We start from the raw sequence: 19,556 nt of genomic DNA, 5'->3' as shown, positions 1-19,556 counted from the left end.
ATTCTTCATTTATGTTGGGTTAAGGTCACTTTTTCCTGGCTGATCTGTAAATTAAGAATAGTGTGCTTATGGCTATTACTACTTATGGCAAAATTAGCAAGACAGAAGGAATATCTTGTAAAAACGAGAACAATGTAGCCTTGGAGAATTAGGCTGTCTGTGATATGCATCATGGTTCATGTTCCTAGAAGGTCTTCATGTTTCCTTTCAATGAGTGGTTGGGAAAGCTTCCTTGCATTACTGTAATTATTTTGCTGAAAGGAGCTCAAATGTAGGAATTAATCTGCCCACTGCATCCACTGGACACCGAAAGGATGTGAACAATCTCCTGAAGGTTGAGAGCTATGCAGGTTTCCAGCTTTTGGGATTTTGTTTTCAGCTGTCTGCCAAGCCAAGGACCAGCTGCCCCTGCGAAGCTTTGACTCCAATAGTATTGAACAAAAACCAAAAATTTCATTTCATCTTTTAATTGACAGAAGTAAATTCTTGGTACATAATCCTTTTCTTTATACTCTTTATGTGCATATTTGTCAGATTTTATTTAAATAATTTTATACACAATATTGGGATAATCTGTTACATTAATGCACAGCTTAAAACAGTTCTTATTTACACTGATCACAGAAAGACAGAGGTATGAGGACAAATACTTTACATTCACCATCTTTATCAGCATTTTAAGTATAGTTAACCAGCACACATCACACACATCCATATCCATATTTATAAGAAATGTAGTTGTTTCTAATTATACACATGGGCATGTAGGTGTCTCCCTTTGAAAAAACCAAAAATTAATGAAAAAATTTGAAATGCCATTTCCCCCAGATAACCAAAGACTTTAAAAAAAAAAAAAGGCAAAATTCACCTGCAGATTGCACAATTAATGGAATCAGGCATGGAAACATGGTGGCTGTGTTTGGACACTTTTGGTCACTGGGGCACTTTGGAGAGTATTTTTATTAGTGGCAAGTTTTGAGCTCCTATGAAGACTTATTCCTGAAAACTGCAAAGTGTTCTCTTGCTTTGGAAGTAGATCTACTGGACACTAACACATTTGGTTCAATGTTAAGTCATCTAACAACACAAAATTGCAGCCAAAAGATACTCTGGAATTTTTGGTTTTCTTTTAGAATATAAATTAAAAACACATGACTTCATTCCATGAGATTAAGGCAGCAATGGAGAATATTGTGCTACAATGTGCATTAGCTGTAGGTAATGTTCTATTCTCCTGTATTACATTTTTACATTTATAATCAAAGGCCAACATATTATTGAACTAGACTGGCTGACTACAAAATCTTATAATGAAGAGATAGGTCTTGTGTGATAACCTTGTTACATCAAAGTTGAATTTCTCGCCTTACAATATACATATATTCTATGAAAATTAAAAAAACTGGTAAAAATATTAAAATATTTCCTATACAGAGGTACCCTTATCTAAGTTAAACTCTAGTCACTGCTATAAAAAGGCATTAAAAATTAAGTAAAACACTGGTGTAAACCAAGTAAATGCTCACTGTAAAGCTTTTATTTGTAAGGCAAATCTTCATTAGACCTATTAGGATTTATTTTCAAAATGTATTGTTTGGAGGTTCTCCCTTTGTAACTGATATTGCCCATAGCAAAGGAGAGCTAAGTCTTGCAGAAAGGTTCACAGAGAGTGCAAGGTAAATTACAAATGCAGGTCACCTTCAAACTTAATGCCTCTTGGCAGTGACCAAGAAACAACATGACACCTTCAAAAGAAAGCCAGCTTAAGGCTTAGTAATTCTCTTAATTCACCGAATTTATTCTGTTTCCTTATAATGAAATTAGGCAACTCATGTTCAGTACAGCAACTAAAGAAACATTTTAAGAAAGGAGGAAGGCAAAGCACGTGGGTGACTCAATCTGGCTGTGAGTGCTTGGGCAGGAAAGGCCCCCTGTTCTTATGGGAATGAATGCAGTCATGGCTAATGTACACAAGGGTTAAACCTCTCAATTTATGCCCTGCTCTTCCCAGCCACTCAGACCTAGAGACCTCCATGTCCTTCAAAGAGCACAATTTCACTGAGCACAATCATATCTGTGACACAATCATAATCTGTGTCATTTATGTTCTTCTGGTGTCTTCAGTTCCTTGGCTGCTCCTGCTCCTCAGCCACACAGTGACTGCAATCTGTCTCAGCACATTCTGGTTTTTAATGGTGATGGAAACCAAGCAAATGCTGTACTTAAAAGTGACTGTATTACCCTGTTATATTTTTACTGATTGAATGCTTTTATTGCCCATGTAGCTCTCTGTAGTAGTCTCTGATGAATTTAGATGCACATAAATTTGGTCTAAATTTGACCACTACTGTACAAATTAATCATTTTCCACTGATTAGCTAGGTAAGCTCACAATCACCAACAGGAATGTGGATATGAGTCAGAGGAAGGTAGATGAGAGAGTCTCCCAAGTAGTTCAGGGGTTTAATCTGAAACATCATGTTAGCCTTCACATTAAGAAAATTGGGTTCTTACATGAGGTGATCTGTGGACCACAAATATTCTTAGTATTGAGAAAATAAAGTGTGTTAGAACAAAAAATTCCTACTTTACTGCTCCAAGAGGCTCATAGTTCACACAATTTCTGCAGGTAGGGCTATACATTGACCTTTGTTGAACTGTAGCAGCTTTCTAATGTCTGGGTCCTTCAGGCTCATTTTAAAATGTTTTAACATGACACTGCAAATAAAATATTTTTAAGTTCCACCTCTTTTGAAATAGTTGAACTACAATTTTAATTTGGTTCTTAGGAAAGAAGTTCTTAAACATTTGCCAATTCCTCATGAAATTTAGTGAAGCAGTCCAGGATATGAATGAAAGCTATCTACTCCCATAAAAGCAAGTATTTGCTAATCAATGCTATATGAATTGAAAGAACTGCAAAAGAGACATTAACAGCAAAATCTTTGATGTGGCCTCCTACAACCTAACAGTACAAAATAAACTTAATTCATATCAAAACAATAGCATGAGAAGTAAATGTATATACAAAGTGTTTGGGCTTGCCCCTTTTAAATAATAACACTTAAATGGTATTTTGCTGAGAAGAAATGAGCAAGTACAGGAAATTTCCTCTGGGAAAAGTACATACAACACACATTGCACGTGCAGTCAGGGAACATGCACAGTAGTAACAGCCAAGTAATTCTCTTGCATTCTAAGTTCAAAATATCATGTTTGATCCTGGATATCCTGCAGAATCCCTCAATATGATAAGGTGTCTTTCAAGTGTTGCCAGGGTGCATATCTCAGGTCATAACTGAACACAAGAAGGACTGATAAAAAGATGTTGGTCAAACAGGGGCCCAATAATAAATAGTACTAGTGCTTTTTGGACTATTGCCTTGAAAGGTCCGCTGTTTCTTCCAGAAATTTACATCTGTGGAGTTTTAGTAATGTAGCATTAGAATAGTTCCAAGGATGTGAAGAATTATCTGGCTGAATGATGGTAGGGAAGGATACAAAGAGAGAATGAAGGGTCTCTTTCCTTGGTCTTAACTAACTTTCTGTGGATTGATGAAACATTATGGATCACAGGCAGCTCTTTTTCACTGGTCAAAAGAAAGGTCAGAAGAGAGATACTGATATATGACAGCTGCTTCCTTTATCAGATTAAGAAAAGGTTTTTGAGGAAATATTTTCTAGAACTGTCAAATGAGCTCTTTATCTTATTCCCTGAACTCTTCCCATGGGCTTGTTACCCAAACAGCCAACATAATTAGCAAGCAGATGATTCTGGAACTTGTACCAAAAATTTTTGTCTTTAAAAAGAATAATTCTTTTTAAATGCCTGCTCAGACGGAATATGCACACAATTCCATGGGGACATCTGGGAGAGTGGCATTCCCCAGAGAGGGTCTGCTCTTGAAACAGGTGCAGCTGAGGGAGAGGGTGAGCTGCTGGGCTGAAAAGTCAAGATAGAGTTAGGGAAAGACTTGCAGTTAAGTGACATGGTTGATAAAGACCTGACTGGAGGCTTTGGTCTTTTGTTTTTTAACTACAAATGTTTTAACTGAAGGGAGATGGGTTTCTTTGTGGCATTTGGTATTTTCCATATTGAAAATGTACTTGGGGGCCCAAAGCAGGTGTGTAAGAGCAGGTGGGTGCCCATGATATGGCTTCTTATTGGACTGTCTGTACCATATCACTGAGTGGAGGAAATGAACATAACCTGGTCTTTGCAGAAGTATTTGTTATTTGTATAGATGCTAGTTTGTGTCTAATGGCATCATTCATCATCCAAGAGGCATGAGGTAGTTCATCATCTTATTCTGTGGAGAATTGAAGACGTTTGTCTCTAGGACAGAAGTCATATTATTTGGGGGGAGACTTTCTTTGGGCAACATCTTGAATTTAAAGTCTACCTATGCAGTCATGCACTGTGTATTGTCTTTTTCATTCAGGATAATTCTGGTAATAAGACTCTTACTTCCTTTGGTAAGACTTTGGTCTTCTGTATAGATTGCAAGTACTTTACCTAGAAAACCTCAGAAAAAGGTGGCAATAGTGCAATGTAGTCCTGAGCTATAAATACTACACTAAACCCAAGAAGTTATACAGTAACAGAAATAAAAATAATGAAGTATGGTAATTGCCTTGGGAGAACATATTAAAAATACAATCAAACCCAAAGACACTGGCTAAAGCTGATTTATTTATTTGTATGGTAGCTTTGCTCCTATGTCAGAGCAGAGTGGTGAGGAAATGTAACTTTTCCTGCATGGGGTGGTGCTGATGGACTGTGTCACAGCTGAACACTGGTGGAGGTTTTTAGCATTTCCAATCGTGAACCAACCAACCAATGTGTAAAGTGACAACCTATTAAAGCTCCACATTAAACAGCCTCTAGAAGTTTCTAAACTTGATAATTACATCTATGCTAAGAAGCATGTGAGCCATGCCAGGACAGTGACTGAAGCAGCTGTATTGTTGAAAAATAGACTTTAAAACAATGAATTCTCATGAAGTTTGGCAAACAATAAAAATGAGATTAACTGAGAAGTTGGTGGGATTACTTTTTTGAAGCCTTCAACATATTTCACTATTTAGCCTCTTGTGTAATTACAGCATTAGAACTGCAACATTTGGAATTCCTTTATTATTGAAATGTATTTAATAACAGGGTTTAAGCAGATATTGGCCATCAGCTGAGCCAGGAAATAAGACTTCCTTTATAATTAGATGAAAGTATTCTTTGGGTTTAAATCCCTATTTAAATAAAACTGTTTGTCACAGAGACTCTTCAAGAGAAGTACAACACTTGATTCATTCTGAAGTATTGAATGTGTTGGAGGAAGAGAATGAATAAGGAGAGAAATTTTCCTTTCATTATTTTGAACCGAAATCAATGTTAAATAGAAAAAGCCCAAAAGTGGTTGGCACTTTAGAACTTGGCTATTTTAAAAAAGAAAACAACTCAACAAAACTTGTTTTATAAATAAAAAAGGCCCATCTGTTTAAAAGGTCTTTTTTTAAAAAAAAGAGGAAGCACTACATACATTTAAAAGACAAGCTCAACTGAATGTATAGAGACAAAAAAAAAAAAAAAAAAATCAGAGGTAATGTCCAGAGGTAAACTCTGGGTTGGATCCAGCAGAGAAGCTACTGCCTCTGAAAATTACTGTAGACCTGGAGATAAATAATTACAAGAACTAACTCAGAGCTACTGAATGTAGTGATCACTTGAAAGGTACTACAGTGACAAGTGACCACAGAATAAGAACAGCACCCAAATGCAGAGTTTGTTCTGTATCTTCTACTTTGCATAATACTACTAGAGAACAGAGCTGGAATAGGTTTAGAGAGCTAAAGCATACTTTAAAATTATTTAACAAAATCTTACTATGTTTTGGTAGGTGAATCCTGATTAAATTATAATATGTTCACAGCAGGGGAATAAAGCCAGATTGGTTTTTTGTGCCACTTGGTAATTATATAATTTTAAAATTATCCCTTCTAATGTATTTTACGTTCTTTATTTGGAACAAAATACAACAAAAAGATTAAAGTCTGTCTGTTTGGATGTAACTTTCATGATTAGCTGGAAAAGTCTGCAGGGTGTGGATCATATGATTTCAGTCCAATTGTTGATATAAGGGAATATCTCTTTAATGAAGTACACTGTGATATTAAGCTGTGTTCTGCACTAGTAACTGAACAGGAATTTTCTTCCTGCTGCTCTTCAGCTTCAGTGTAATTAAGCTGGTCAGAAAATGGCATGAACATGTACAGCAAAGACAATGTTCTTCACCAAGAGAAGGAACTAAAACCACTGAAAATGAAGCACTGAGTCTTCACTTCAGAAGGGTGCAAACTCGCATCCCGAAGGACAGTATGGCAAGAAAGCTAATGACATGAGGCCAAGGTTAAAATTGCTCTTTTGTCATAACTGAGGTGTACTCTTTCCTTAGATCTAAGAGTGCTCAGGTGTTGTTGGTTTAAAATAGGTTGTGGCATGAATATCTGAAGAAGTTATTACTGTCAGAAAAGTTTAATTCACTTCTTCACAATAAAAAAGCACTTAACTTATGCTGATTGTTCTTTTCCTCTGCTCCCCCCTCCTCCACTTCTGCCTATAGCAAAACTCACAAGTTTTGGTCATGTAGGGATCTCATGGCACCAAAGGATGCAAGAAAACTTAAATGAAGTTTTTAAAGATCATTTGAAGCCAAGTAATAGAAGGGAGGCATTGACAACAGAGAGCAGATGTCTTCCCTCACAGAGTCAGTAGAGAAGCTCTGGGCCAGCCTGGTCCAAGCGTAAGTGAGGGAGCTTTGAACTTGACTTTTCTGTATTCTCAGTTTAGCTGAACGTGGGCTTTTTCCTTGACCTGTTGGTTGTCATATTGTTAGCCAGTGTTGGAGCTGTAAGGAAACAGAAGTGTTAAATTGCATAATTTATTCAAATTATGATGCTGACAGACGTTTTTTGACAAATCTGGAGTTACAAAGAAGTTTCAAAATAATGGATAGATTATCTGCTCTGTAACTAAATTTCTATGCAGTTCAGTTTGCAGTGAGAAATGTACTGAATGTAAAGGCTACTTAGTCAGATCTCAATTCAGTTTTAAAATTCAGAACTGCCAGACATATATGGGAATAAAATATTTGTATTTGTTTGGTTACAGTAGGCAGTGTTTTGTTTACAATCTTAAACATTGTGAATAAATCACTAAATCTGCTTTAGCACTAACAAAGATATCCCTACCTGTTCATTGAAGGTGGCAGCAAATTTAAATGCTCTCATATTTAGCATGGTTTGAGGTAACTTTGGTAGTTTACTTCTGAGGACAGCCTTTACTAATTTGTGAAATTAATTTGCTACGTTTTGATCATAGATTTGTGTTCAGAAGACCAGCACTGTGGAGTGGCTGTTTATAGCCCTTTCACACAGGAACATCTGCCCTGGAAACATTGAGTAACAGCAGGAACAGCAAATCATCTGACAACTGAAGGCAGAAACAGAAGAAAGAGAAGGCAGGAAGAGGTGTTGTGCTATTTTATTCTTGGCCACATCAAATAAATTGTAGTCATGACACAGGAAGCCTATTTGTGCTTTCATTTTGCATCCCATAAATCTACACAGATGATTTCCTTTAAAAGCCAAAATTTACTTCAAACAATATATTTCAGAATAAGCAAAAGCCAGATTTATTTTTTCAGTATCAACATACAAACCACCACTATAAAATCTGGGTCACATTTTGTGGAGGTGTGCATAATTCTAGTTGCTTTCAACTTTGAAGACAGAAAGTGGTCCAGCATGAATGCTGATAAGTGTAACAAGCTTCACATTTGCATCCTTTTAATCTTTTACATAAAGGAGTTTATTTCAATAAGCTCATTTTATTTGCTAAAAGGAAAGCAGTATTTGGAAACCTATAGCATATTTTTCATGGCTTATGAAGTCTCCAGCAGTGTTTTCAATCAACCTTAGTCCTGTGGGGAAAGCCAATTCCACATAACCTGGTACATCATTTCATGACATTATAGGCAAGCTCTGACACTGGATATTTTTTGCTGTTTACTATGTTTTGTGGGACATAACTGCAGTTTCAGAAACATGATTTCTGCTTGCTGTGCAGTAACTGAGTGACTGGCCATGACCTCTTGAAATGCACTTGATAGTTAGTAAATACCTTTGTTTCTTGGTAAAATATCACTGTATTCAAACACAACCTAAAATACCACATTCAGGTGATCTGTAAAGTTGAGGGCTCTCCTTAAAGAAGGAAGGTCCCAAAAGCTTTTCAAAACGGTTGATGCATGTGGTACTGGGCCTCCTGCGTCTTGTCATGCTGGCAGAAATAAAGAACTACAGACCTGCTAAAGCATCCAGCATGAGGAGATTGGTGCAAAGCTGTAGTTGTTGCTAAAGACAGGGTTGGTATCAGGAGAAGAAGCATGTGAAAGTTGTACTAACCTTAAACTGCCTGACATTTCCTTGGGCCACAAGTTGGTGCTCGTTTTCAGGTGTGATGCAGTAAGCTAGTCTCTAAACCAGACAGGAAGAAGAGGAAAAAGTCAGCCATATGAAGTGGGATTATGTTTGTAATCCCCAATCTATAGTGGGGAAGTAGCATGAACTTTATTTAAAATGGTAACTTAAATCTTTAATATCACTGCATCTTGTGCCTTTGCTCAGTCACTGAGAGAATAAGCCTATCATAAGCCCTTGGGTGTTAGCCTTTAATATAAGAAGCAACAGTAGAAAGTTTATGCAAATACTAAGTCCAAATATTTAGCAAGTGCATATGGAAAAGAATATCAGGAACAAGTTGGTATCACAGGCCTTAGATGCCCTAAATTCATGCTTTTCTGTTAGTGCTGTAAGAGCATTGGCCAGTCCCAGAGTGGGAGAGGAAGGAGGGTCTGGTATTTCCCAGCTCATCTCCCTTGTCTACCCCATGTTGTGCCTTTGAGATCACATGTAGATTTTGGTTTATTAGGAACTTTCAACCAACTTAAGGAGTTACAATTAGATTAGGTTCATACCTTTCCCCATCCCTTAAAGAGCCTCAATTTGGGGCATCATATTGGAGCTAGTGACTTGGATGTCATGTGTTATCCTTTTGCCACAATGCTCGTGGGGAAACTGAGGAGCTGCTCTTTGCAGGAGCACTAACAGACAAACCAGAACTTGCTAACAGTGCAGATGAATGAGAGAATGTGATTTTGGCCAAAGGTTTCTGCATCCCCCATCAGAAAACTTGAGCAAGAGGGCAAAAGCCTGATGGGCCAGTACAAATTATTCTTTGAGACTTAAATGCTCCTAGAAAATATGTTTGTAACCCTCCCCAGGGTGGGGAAAACAGAGGGCTTATAGAATTGCTGGAAATGAGATCTAGAAATTGTGCACAATATTGAGATGGTAGAGCTGATGAAAACAGGTCAGCTGAGGAGTGCCAGATTTGGGGCACCTTTCTGAGGTGAACATTACATGTGATTACTGTAATGTTGCAGAAACAATTTATTCCTCTGGGTTTGCTGGGTCAGTGTGAGGGGGATGTGACCTCTGTATGTAAAGACTGAGATCCTACTTTCTGCTTAATTCTGTGTGTGCTGTTGGTTCAGTCATTTGCCTAAGAGCATCAAAATCTTGCTACACCATTGTGTAAGTGTAGCTGTAGGAAAGGAGAGCAACAGAACTAGGTGTAAGTCAGTGGGTCTAGATAAGGTTATAAAACTATGATGTGATGGGAAAAGACTCAGTGCTGTATAATGGTGAGGAAGCTTCTGAGCACTGTTAGAGGTTTTAAGACTATAGATAATAGTGAGGATACACAGACAGTGAAGGTAAAGTTAATATGATGGTAATAATGATATGGCTAGTGAACCTCAATTATGTGGCATTTTGAACTGACAAATAAAGTACAGAACAGTTTGAAGACCATACCTCATAGCTGAATATGAAGATAGCATAGTTTGTACATTCTTTGTTCATAAACAAAAATCTAATATGATCAATTACATGCACAAAAATAATTTTTTACAATTGTTATGGTGCTGTCTGGAAGACTAATTTTTGTCTAGAGACTCAAACAGAATGCAGTAATCCTACCTCAAACCACTGATCCACCTGACAGATGGATTTGAAAGGTCACTCATAAGTAATAAGTTTTGGGAGAGAAATAAACTGCCAACTTAGACCCAGCCATTTCATTTCACAGCAGCATTTCATGACATTTGATTAGTGTTCCACTTACTTCTTTAAAGGTCCCACGCACATTCATAAATTTATAGATGATATAGGCAGGCACAAGGATCATGGAGGATAATGCTATTCCCCAGCCAATGCGGTTTGCCCACAGAGGGAAGGTGTAGTCATCATAGGTCAGAGGTTTGAAATTTATTATGCTGACTATCACGACAAACTGGAGAAGAAAGTGTAAAATGAACCACAGTTTTAAGATGAAGAACCTTACTGAAACTGATTGCAGGTGTTCTATTAGGCAGTCACCCTAAAGTATATTTCAAACCAGCTTTATGATTTACCTTCAGCCTGTTTACTTTGTGCCTCTTACTGCTTAAGCTGTTGAAGTTCTTGATGTGTTTACTAGTATTAACAGCTCATTTTAGCTGCTGTGGACAACGATTATTTGAAATTTTGGTGGGAAGATAGGTGATTGTCCACTACTGCCTCATTTAAACTAGTGTTTCAGATGTAGAAAAGGGATTCTGTAGTCAAGAAAAAACTCTGCAGGATCTATTGTTTTTACTTTGTTTTCCAGGAATATTAGACTTCCTTTAGAAGATTTGTACCCGTTTTTCAATGAGAGGCATAATGCAAACTGAAGTATGATACATGTACTGAGGAAAGGTAGAGCAGCTTTATAGCCTAGAAAACAAAGTTGTTTTTTGTTCCTGTGCCTCACTGTCCAGTGCTAGATGCAAGAAGGAAAGAGTGGTGTATGACCCTACTTCCGTCCTGTTAAATCCATGTGGGTTGTCAAACATGCAGCTATCCTTGATTTGGTTCTTTGGGCCTATATGTTCTACTCCATATTTCCATTTCCAATTAAAATATTTTGAGCCTAGGGTTTCAAAGAGTACCCCAGGATAGTGTAGGTTACAGGAAGATCATAGTGTAAAATCTGGTTAGAAAAATACTAATTCTGTGATTTTGCTTGGGATTATGTTCATAGCTGCAGACAATATGGAGAAAGAGCTTCAAGAACTTCCAGATGGAAAAAAAAGAAGTGTGCCTTGTGATGGCTGAGAGATGTGTTATTTACAGGTTTATTCTGACCCTTATGTTTTCAGGCTTTTCTGGAAGGTTTTGAGGCTCTTTCACCAAGACATCTTAAACTACCTGAAGGTTAAACTGATGGGCTCTCCAGCTTGTTACTACACTCATAATAAAATGTAAATTTTCAACAGTCTCCTTGTGTGCAAAATCAAAGGATACTTTCTCCAGCATTTTCCCATTCTGCTTGAGTCAACCTGCTTGAAGTGCTGCAGGATATAGTTCCATACAAGTTCCTTTATAGAACTGTGTTTAAAAGGATAATTAATACAGGTTTGGTAGGTGCTTACGGATGAATTGGGGTCAAAGCTTTTATATTTAAAAAATGTGGACCTGTTCTAAAAGCCCAGTGTATATTTGCAATACCAGTAATGCTTTAAGATTGCACAGCTTTAATGCAAGTAATTGTCTCCTAAAATCATAATGAGGTCAAATTTCTGTATTATTATCCTGACCTTTTGATTTACAAATATGCATAGGAAGAGATTCCAATATAAAATTCGAGGTCAGTACTGAATCTAACCTTTACACAAAGCAATCAAACACACTTTGGGATTTTTTCCCTAATGCAATGGAACACTTGTTTTTTCCAACAGGCAGCTTACAAGGTGTATTCCATACAATTCTTCAGTGTTTCACACAGCTAGTTACATTTGTAGGTGTATACTAATTTTTCTATGGTGTCATTTCACAAACTGGGGATCCTGGTGTCCTGCAACTGAAAATACATTCTTGCTAACACAATCTCTTGTCCCTGGCTAGCTTATTTTCCCAAGGGGATGTTTGTGTTTAATATGCAGGGGTGCTGCAGGGACAAGGAGGGCACTGCCTAAGTGTTCCCTGAGATAAGCTGCCTTCTTAAAATCGTGCTAAAATGAAGGAACAGAAAAAGACCACAACCACCAACAGCTTCTCTCCCACAACTGAAATGCATTATACAAAATATAACCAGCATATAATTTCAAGGAGAGAAAAAAAGAATTAAATTGGAGTGTCTTCTGTTAATCCAAACAGTCTCTGGCACAGCAATAGGTATCTTGCTCTTGGTATCTATTGTGTATTTTGGGAAGCAATGCACTGGTATTCTTTTCATGATGCAATAATTATCAACACTTACCAATAAAAAAGCAGGACTGACAAACTTCCAGCACAGTCTCCAGTAGAGGCCTGGTTTGAAGCCCATCATTTGTTGGATGTCTTCACTGAACCTGTCCACACCTAGAATGGATGAGAATGGATGCAAGCATGAGACTGGCTTCAGTCTAAACTGATGAGATGCTGGCATACCCAAAATACCTTTTTCAGAAACCAGACATGAATGACTTTCAAATCAGAAGACATAAGAAATAACGACATTAATCTCCTTTCAATGTCTAGATGCATCTTTGACATCATCTGTCTTAAATGCCCGTGAGCACTTAAGGCCTGTTGCAGACAGCAGCATTACCACTGAAAGGAGGCATTTCACAAATGTCTTGAATTTAAGTTGTAAATAGGACACAATTTTAAAAATAGTTATGGATTATTGTAACTTAATTCCTCTGTTATTATGAGTGCACTGCAGGAAAATGTAAACCCTTACTCACACAAACTGCTTGCTGATAATGAGGTAGATTCATATGATTCTTGATTTATCAAAGGAGATTTCTTTGTTTCACTTAAAGACATACTTACTTTTCAGGATTCCATTGAACACCACAGAATGTTCTTTATTACAAATATAATTTCATATTTATGAATTTTTGCAGAAAACTCAGGCAATTCTTCTTCTGTTTATTGTAAATATCTATAAAACTATACCACTTTAGAATGTGATGATTAACACTGATATCAAAGAGGAAAAAAAGTATCCTTCTCTGTTTTCTGTAAAAAGAAAACAATCTCTGACTTTACACCTTAGAGACATTGGCTCTGTGCATTCTGTCATGTCAGACTATTTGTTTATAATTTATTTTGCTCAATGTGTTCAGAAAGTTTATTTATAATCATGAACCCATTATGTGAACAGCAGAAATGCAGCTTTTTTCCATGAATATTTGTTTATTAGAGAGCATGTATGGTTTTCCATAAAGATTATTTCTCTTTATGTGGCTCAGTTCAGCACAATTTTTGTAATTTATTTCGTGTAAATAATTGGGACAGCTTGAATTAGTCCATTGTACATAACAGGATGCAAAATATTTTCAGGGTGTGGACATTTGAGTGTAAATGTCTCAAAACAATTTCCAGCCCCCAATATTATGTCCAGGTGAAGAAAAATAGCCAAGAAGGATCTGCAAATGCTCTTTAAACTTAATCTGATTCTATTTGCAGTGCTTTCTGTGAACTTTAAAGTGACTGCATTTTAACTGCTATGAACACTGACTGAAATTTATCATTGTGGAGAAGGTCAAAGACAAGGTCTACATATATCAGAATTTTATTCATATATTTCCAGACTTGGAGGTCAGACAGTGCTTGGTGCTCAATTTCTGCTGAAAATGGGGGGTGAGTAGGCCATGCTCTCAGACTGCACTTTTCCACAATTTGATTTTTCAAATAATTGTTCTAAGAATCTACCTTCAAGCAGAACACAGCCACAGCTACAGATGATGGTACCTGTAGGGCTTGGTTTCAGAGATATTTCAAATTTATTATCAGGAGCTGGTTAAATACCCAGAAATAGAATATTCACCAGAAAGATGATACCAGTGTTGCACATGAGGAAAACTGGTAACATCTTAGTAGTCATAACTGAGGTACATCTGCACAGTAAAGCAAATTAGCTCTCCTTTCTCTTACATACACAGTTGGCCTTTGCAAGAAGAAACTTCACAGTAAATGGTCATAGGTGCAATCTGAACTAAATTTCTGTGTTTTTAGTCTGTGCCAAAATGTCAGTGCTTGCCTTTAGGCTGGCTTAATATTCAGCTAGGTCATTAAGGCAAGAGGGGTCTATCAGAAAAAAGAAGCAGACGAGATCATGCCAGATTTAATAAGTTTAAATAGCACCTGGGGCCGTAATAAGTTCTTTATAAAGCAACAGGTCATGCTGTGTCAGTAGAAACATCTGTCAGCTGCTCAAGAAAAATGAATAGATATTTTCCCAATTATGGGGAGGCTGCAGGAAGAAAGGAAAAAATTATAAAGACAGAGGGTATAAACCAAAATTTGACTAACTTTGGCCTGGTTTGTGAACCACCTACAAAGCTTAGATACTGTAAAGTGCAGGAAATATTGTTTTAATAGTAGCAGAAAGTAACTTCTAGAAAGTGAAGAAGCCTCTGCTTCTAAGCTAAACTGTGATTTAAACATGTGTAAACTGTGAAACTCACCCACATTCAGCTCTTTTAGAGGGATTAAAGACAACTGTCTGTGAAATAAAGTGCCTCCATTGTTTTGAGAGACAACAGCCTATGTGCTGCTTGCTCCAGGTTGATGTTGGGTGACAGAATTAGTGCACTAAAACTAGAAACTATTCCTTTGACAGATTGAACAGCTTTATGCGTGGATGCCTTTCTTTCATTTCACTCATTCTTCAACAGTTTTTAAACTGCAAGATGAAGTTGGTTTGGTTAGAAGAACATGGTAAGGCAGAATGGATGGATAAATAAGTGGCTGAGTGAGGTAAATAACAACGAGAATCATAATGTCTAAGAACCCTCTGAATCATATATTAGCTGTAAACACTCTGTCTGAATAAAAATGAAGAGGGCTTTCAGAGCAAGAACAATCTTATCAGGAATCAGGTAAACTCATTCACTTAAAGGGAAGATTTGCAGGCTGCTGTGACATAGGCAATAGTGAAAAGAGTTGTGATCAGCCAGGAACTAAAGCATGAGAATAAAGAGATTAGGAAGGAAAAGAAGAGGCCATATTTTTTAGGTGGCTCTAGCACATCACTGCACTATGACTGGCATAGTGTGATTCCAGTCTGGTGCCAGAGGTCAACTAAATGCAACTAAGGCTTGCCATATTTGGGATAAGCAAATCACTATTCCCTTTTTGTGGCATAAATTAGTATCAAATACAAGAAATCGAATTTCTGGTATCTAGTATGTTGGGTATTTTATCCTATTCTATGAAATAAAATAAATAAACTCTGAGTGTTTTGCAATGAAGTAGAATATTGTCTCAAACAAAAGGGATTGATGTAGGAATTATTATAACTCTCTAAACACCACCTTTATTTGTGTTGTGTGGAGAGTGCTTGAGATTGGCCCTGGGGACTAATGAAAAGTGAAAACAGGTGAGTCTGTATTTAGGCTAATCTACTTGCTTTGAAAGTACCAAGTCTAAATCTGCTACTGCAAGTCATCAGCAATATTGGGTCATAAAATACTGGCAAAAGGAGAAACTTTTCCAACCCATCACAGTCCCTTTCACAAGGCTGTTTGCCTTTGGCTTTGTGCAGGGTCTCAAAGCTTGGCCCACTGAATATCTGCATTCCTGTCACTGTTCATAAATCAGGTGAAAATCACTCTATGAAATCTGACTTGTCATGGCTTTGTGCATACAAGGCTATGATGTTTTCCCTTAAAATGATGTTTAAGCCCATCATGAGCACTTGGAATTTCAGGAAAGTTTTTGGACAAGGAAAAGGAGGAGCTTACCATAAAACCAGGAAACTCCAATTGCCTCCATTAGAACAGCAAACAATATTGAAGTCCCAGCTGCAAATGTGTCCAGAAGTGTGAGCACATAAATTCCACCCTGCAGCAGGAAGTTAAAAGATGCAAGGACATGAAGTTACAAATAGAATAATTTCAGAGTTTAGTATCCACTTAACAGAAATCTGCTTTCCTTGAAGCATTATCTTAACTCAAGTGTTTTAGCACGGATCTGGTGCATCAGACACAGGTTCATATTTGCATACAAAATAGTGGAATCTGACTTGCAACTCTTCTAAAAAAGGCTTTTTTTCACCTATGTCCTCACTTCACTGGGAAACAGAACCCTCAGCTTAGATTAATGAGTTCTCTTGGCACTCCTGTTCAGTGGATGTTTGGGGAAATGATCACAGCTTGTAGGGCAGGGCCTGTCTGCAGCAGTAAATGAAGAACTTCCTAAATTAATGGCAGGAATGGGGCACTCCAAGAGTTTCCATAGACCCTATCAGTCAGTTTGCTCCTAAGGCCCCTTGTTCTGCAGGCCAGTGAGTCTGCAGCATTGGTCTGATTTCCCTTTTCCCTGACTGCCTGCATCTCTCCTGCCCTCTGCTCCTCCTAAGGCAGAAGATGATGTTAATTCTGTCACCAGCACAGCAAGAAGCTGCTGTGCCCTGTTCAGTCTCTGGGCTGTGGTATTTGCAAACCTTTGCTCAGTGGAGACAACAAACCTTGTCTTCCTTCACAACAGCACATTTTGTGCTTCAGTGGTTCACGACTGAGAATTGGAAATGCATTTACTGAAGGCTTGACTGATTTTTTTTTTTTAATTTTAGCTGGAATTTCACTCTTTGCCATGTTTTACAATGTGGTGTGTATTTGTGTAAATTACTGCTCATTTTACTGGGTTTCAGCTAAAGAGGAATGGAAAACCGTGAAATGCAGATTTGTTTCAAAAGGAACCTGGATAAAGTGTGTCAAGAAACTCTTTGTCACACATAAACAACTGAAATGTTTGCAGTTGCAGTAGATTTTTGTTAAAATATCTTTTTACAACCAAACTTAATCTGATTATGCCTGTTCAGAAAGGGAGGAAAAAAGGAATTTTCTGTGTTTTTACCACCAGTGCTAAATAGCACTTGTATTGTTTAAATCTGTAGGTGATTTTAGCCTCTGTAATCAGTTGCCTTTTATTTTTTTAAAATATGTTTTTTCTGAAACAGCTGTGCATATTTACAAAAATAGGGAGGGCAGTACTCAGGCCTCATGTAGGTTTTTAATTCTGTGGGGACTTGTCCGGAAATGGAATGAAGTTTGGTTGTTGCGTTAGAAAATGTTGCTTATTGAATGACATTTAAATTTGACCTCTTGTTTTTGCTCTACACCTGCTCCAAATAAATGCATTTGCAATCAAACTTAGCAAAGTGAATTTCCAATATGATTTTGTAAGAAACATGCTTGTTTCAGAAACAGGTACTTTTGAAAATAAAGCCTTAAAAATTCAGGGGGAAAAATCAAACAATTTCAGGTGATGTTCTCACAAGGGTTTTCCTTTTTATTCTTTATACATCAGAAATGTTATTCTTTAGTTATGTGAATCAATACATTTGGGCTATTCTGGACTGTTTGTGAATTTCAGCTGGAGGGGTGAACTTCAGCCTAAACAGGTACCATTATTTAAAAGCTAGAGTTAGATCATTATCTTGAATAGCTTTAGGTCACTTGGAGGCATTGGAATTGCACCCACTAGCACCTGTTCTGGTTCTTAACACTGAATTTCTTCTGATATTGCACTTCAGGGAATTTTATGTCAGTTGCAGCTTTGAATAAACAGGAGCATGTTCAGTTTCTAGGTATCGATAGAATTAGTATGGTATTAAAAGTATAGATATTTAAAATTATATATCTATTTTTAGAGTCTCAAATATTTCTCAGTTTGAGGAAGCTGCAGCAAAAAATATTGGGGAATTTTAATGTAAAAAGAACTTTGCTATTTGTAAACTTGTGCCATTTCAGTAATCTTAGTAATAGACGTGGAAACCTTTTCTAGGGATGGAGAGAGGTTCAGCACATCTGCTTTCATGGTGGTTTCTTAAAGTTTCAGTTGTTTTCTGAGACTTTTGGCATCTTTATGAACAGGTCTCTCTTTGTCTTTTTTATGGTCAAAAAAAGAGAAAATTCTCTCCTGCCTAGAACATGGTGATTCTCATTCCCTAATTAGTTGTAAAAAGCCAGATGAGGCAAAACATTCAGTCTGATGGCAGTGATAAATACAGGTTACTAAATGTTCAGGATAAGTTTCCTTTGTGCTTTATGTGGTGTTAACAGTAAAAGATGTCAAGATCTGTACATGTACATGAAGGAACATGAAGAAACAAGGTGGGGAGAGGAGGTCATTACTCTGCACTCCCTCTAAAAGAAGTGAGTGCCTTTTACTACATCGAGAAGAGAACAGCTACATGGTCTGGTCACTTGAAATTCTTAGTTCCTCACAGAGGAATAAGCACTCTGCAGAATTCCATTTAATATGACTAAAAAATCCAAATACACACCAAACAAAAAAACTCCCAAACAAATGCAAAAGAAAGCACACAGAACCAAATAAACCCAGCAGTAGCACAGACAGTTGTTTGGAACAAAGACTTATAGGCTTGGTTGATAGCAAATCATCTTGTGCCAAAAGCCAGAGAAGCTTCATATATGTTAGATTAAAAGTGATGTTCTGAGCAGAAGAACAAAAATTTATAATAAAATAGTCATCTGAACCTATCCATATTTCATCTGACAAGGTTAATGGCATTTTTAAGGTAATGTTTTGATGGAAACTTCTGTTGTACTTACATTGGTAATGCAAAAGAGAGCAAGTAGGAAAGTGCCAAAAGAAACACCAAAGGTGAAGAGCTTTCTGTGCTGCTTCAGAAGGTGGAAATCATCTGCCAGGCCAGTGATGACAGCCTCCATCCCACCCATCTGAGAAGGGGAAGGCAAACTGGTTAAACTCTACTGGCTGTTGGAAATACAGGCTGAAGAATGCAAAATAGGTTGTGTAATTAATACCCAAGCACTCTGTGGTTTCTGATATTTCAGTTGTAAGTCACTGGTGATATGAGGATTTATTTTCTTCCAGTAAAGGACTGGATTAGGGAATTGGACATCAAGAGGGGAGATTGTTATCTCTGTAGCCATATCCTCTGAGGACTCTTAGATGACTCAACAGAACAATAAATAGACAATACTTTGGGGAAAAAAATATATATTTGAATATACTCTGGTGGAAAAGCTGCTAGCTTAAGTAGCTAAGCTCCTTAAGATATTTCTTAAATAAAGGCAGGCACAACAAGCACCTAAAGGAAATATACTGAACAAAGATTCACATTAGCCATTGATTAACAAAATCCAGTTTGACAAAAATCTTTACAGACATGGAAGAATTACTACAAAGGAAATTTGATGTAATTTTTTTTTGTTCACAATGTGATAGAATTTTAGTTTGCTTTCTGGAAGTTAATGAGGAACATCAGCTATTGTTTTGCAATAGAGGAAAGGTGCTTCCCAAATTTTCATTTAAATTGCTAGATTATGTAGGTGGTTATGAATTTTAATTTCTTTCCATTAATGAAAGCATTCTGCCTCCAAACTCTGACGAAAAGCTATGAAAATTAATTTCAATCTTTTATCGTAGTAAAC

General features: G+C 37.1%; 1 protein-coding gene across 1 annotated transcript in view; it reads right to left on the bottom strand.

Moving 5' to 3' along the window:
* Nucleotides 1–518: 518 nt before the first annotated feature.
* Nucleotides 519–19,556, bottom strand: part of SLC6A2 (solute carrier family 6 member 2) — a 60,692-nt gene continuing 41,654 nt past the window's right edge. Inside the window, 6 exon segments of the mRNA XM_041400686.1 lie at nucleotides 519–6,902; nucleotides 8,461–8,532; nucleotides 10,244–10,411; nucleotides 12,401–12,501; nucleotides 15,876–15,975; nucleotides 18,711–18,839. Of these exon segments, the coding sequence (XP_041256620.1) occupies nucleotides 6,879–6,902; nucleotides 8,461–8,532; nucleotides 10,244–10,411; nucleotides 12,401–12,501; nucleotides 15,876–15,975; nucleotides 18,711–18,839 (594 nt within the window). The 3' untranslated portion in view covers nucleotides 519–6,878.

This window comes from Onychostruthus taczanowskii, unplaced genomic scaffold (genome assembly GCF_017590055.1).
Source record: "Onychostruthus taczanowskii isolate IOZ18803 unplaced genomic scaffold, ASM1759005v1 scaffold18, whole genome shotgun sequence".
Taxonomy (NCBI): Eukaryota; Metazoa; Chordata; class Aves; order Passeriformes; family Passeridae; genus Onychostruthus; species Onychostruthus taczanowskii.
This window is presented reverse-complemented; position numbering and strand designations above follow the sequence as displayed.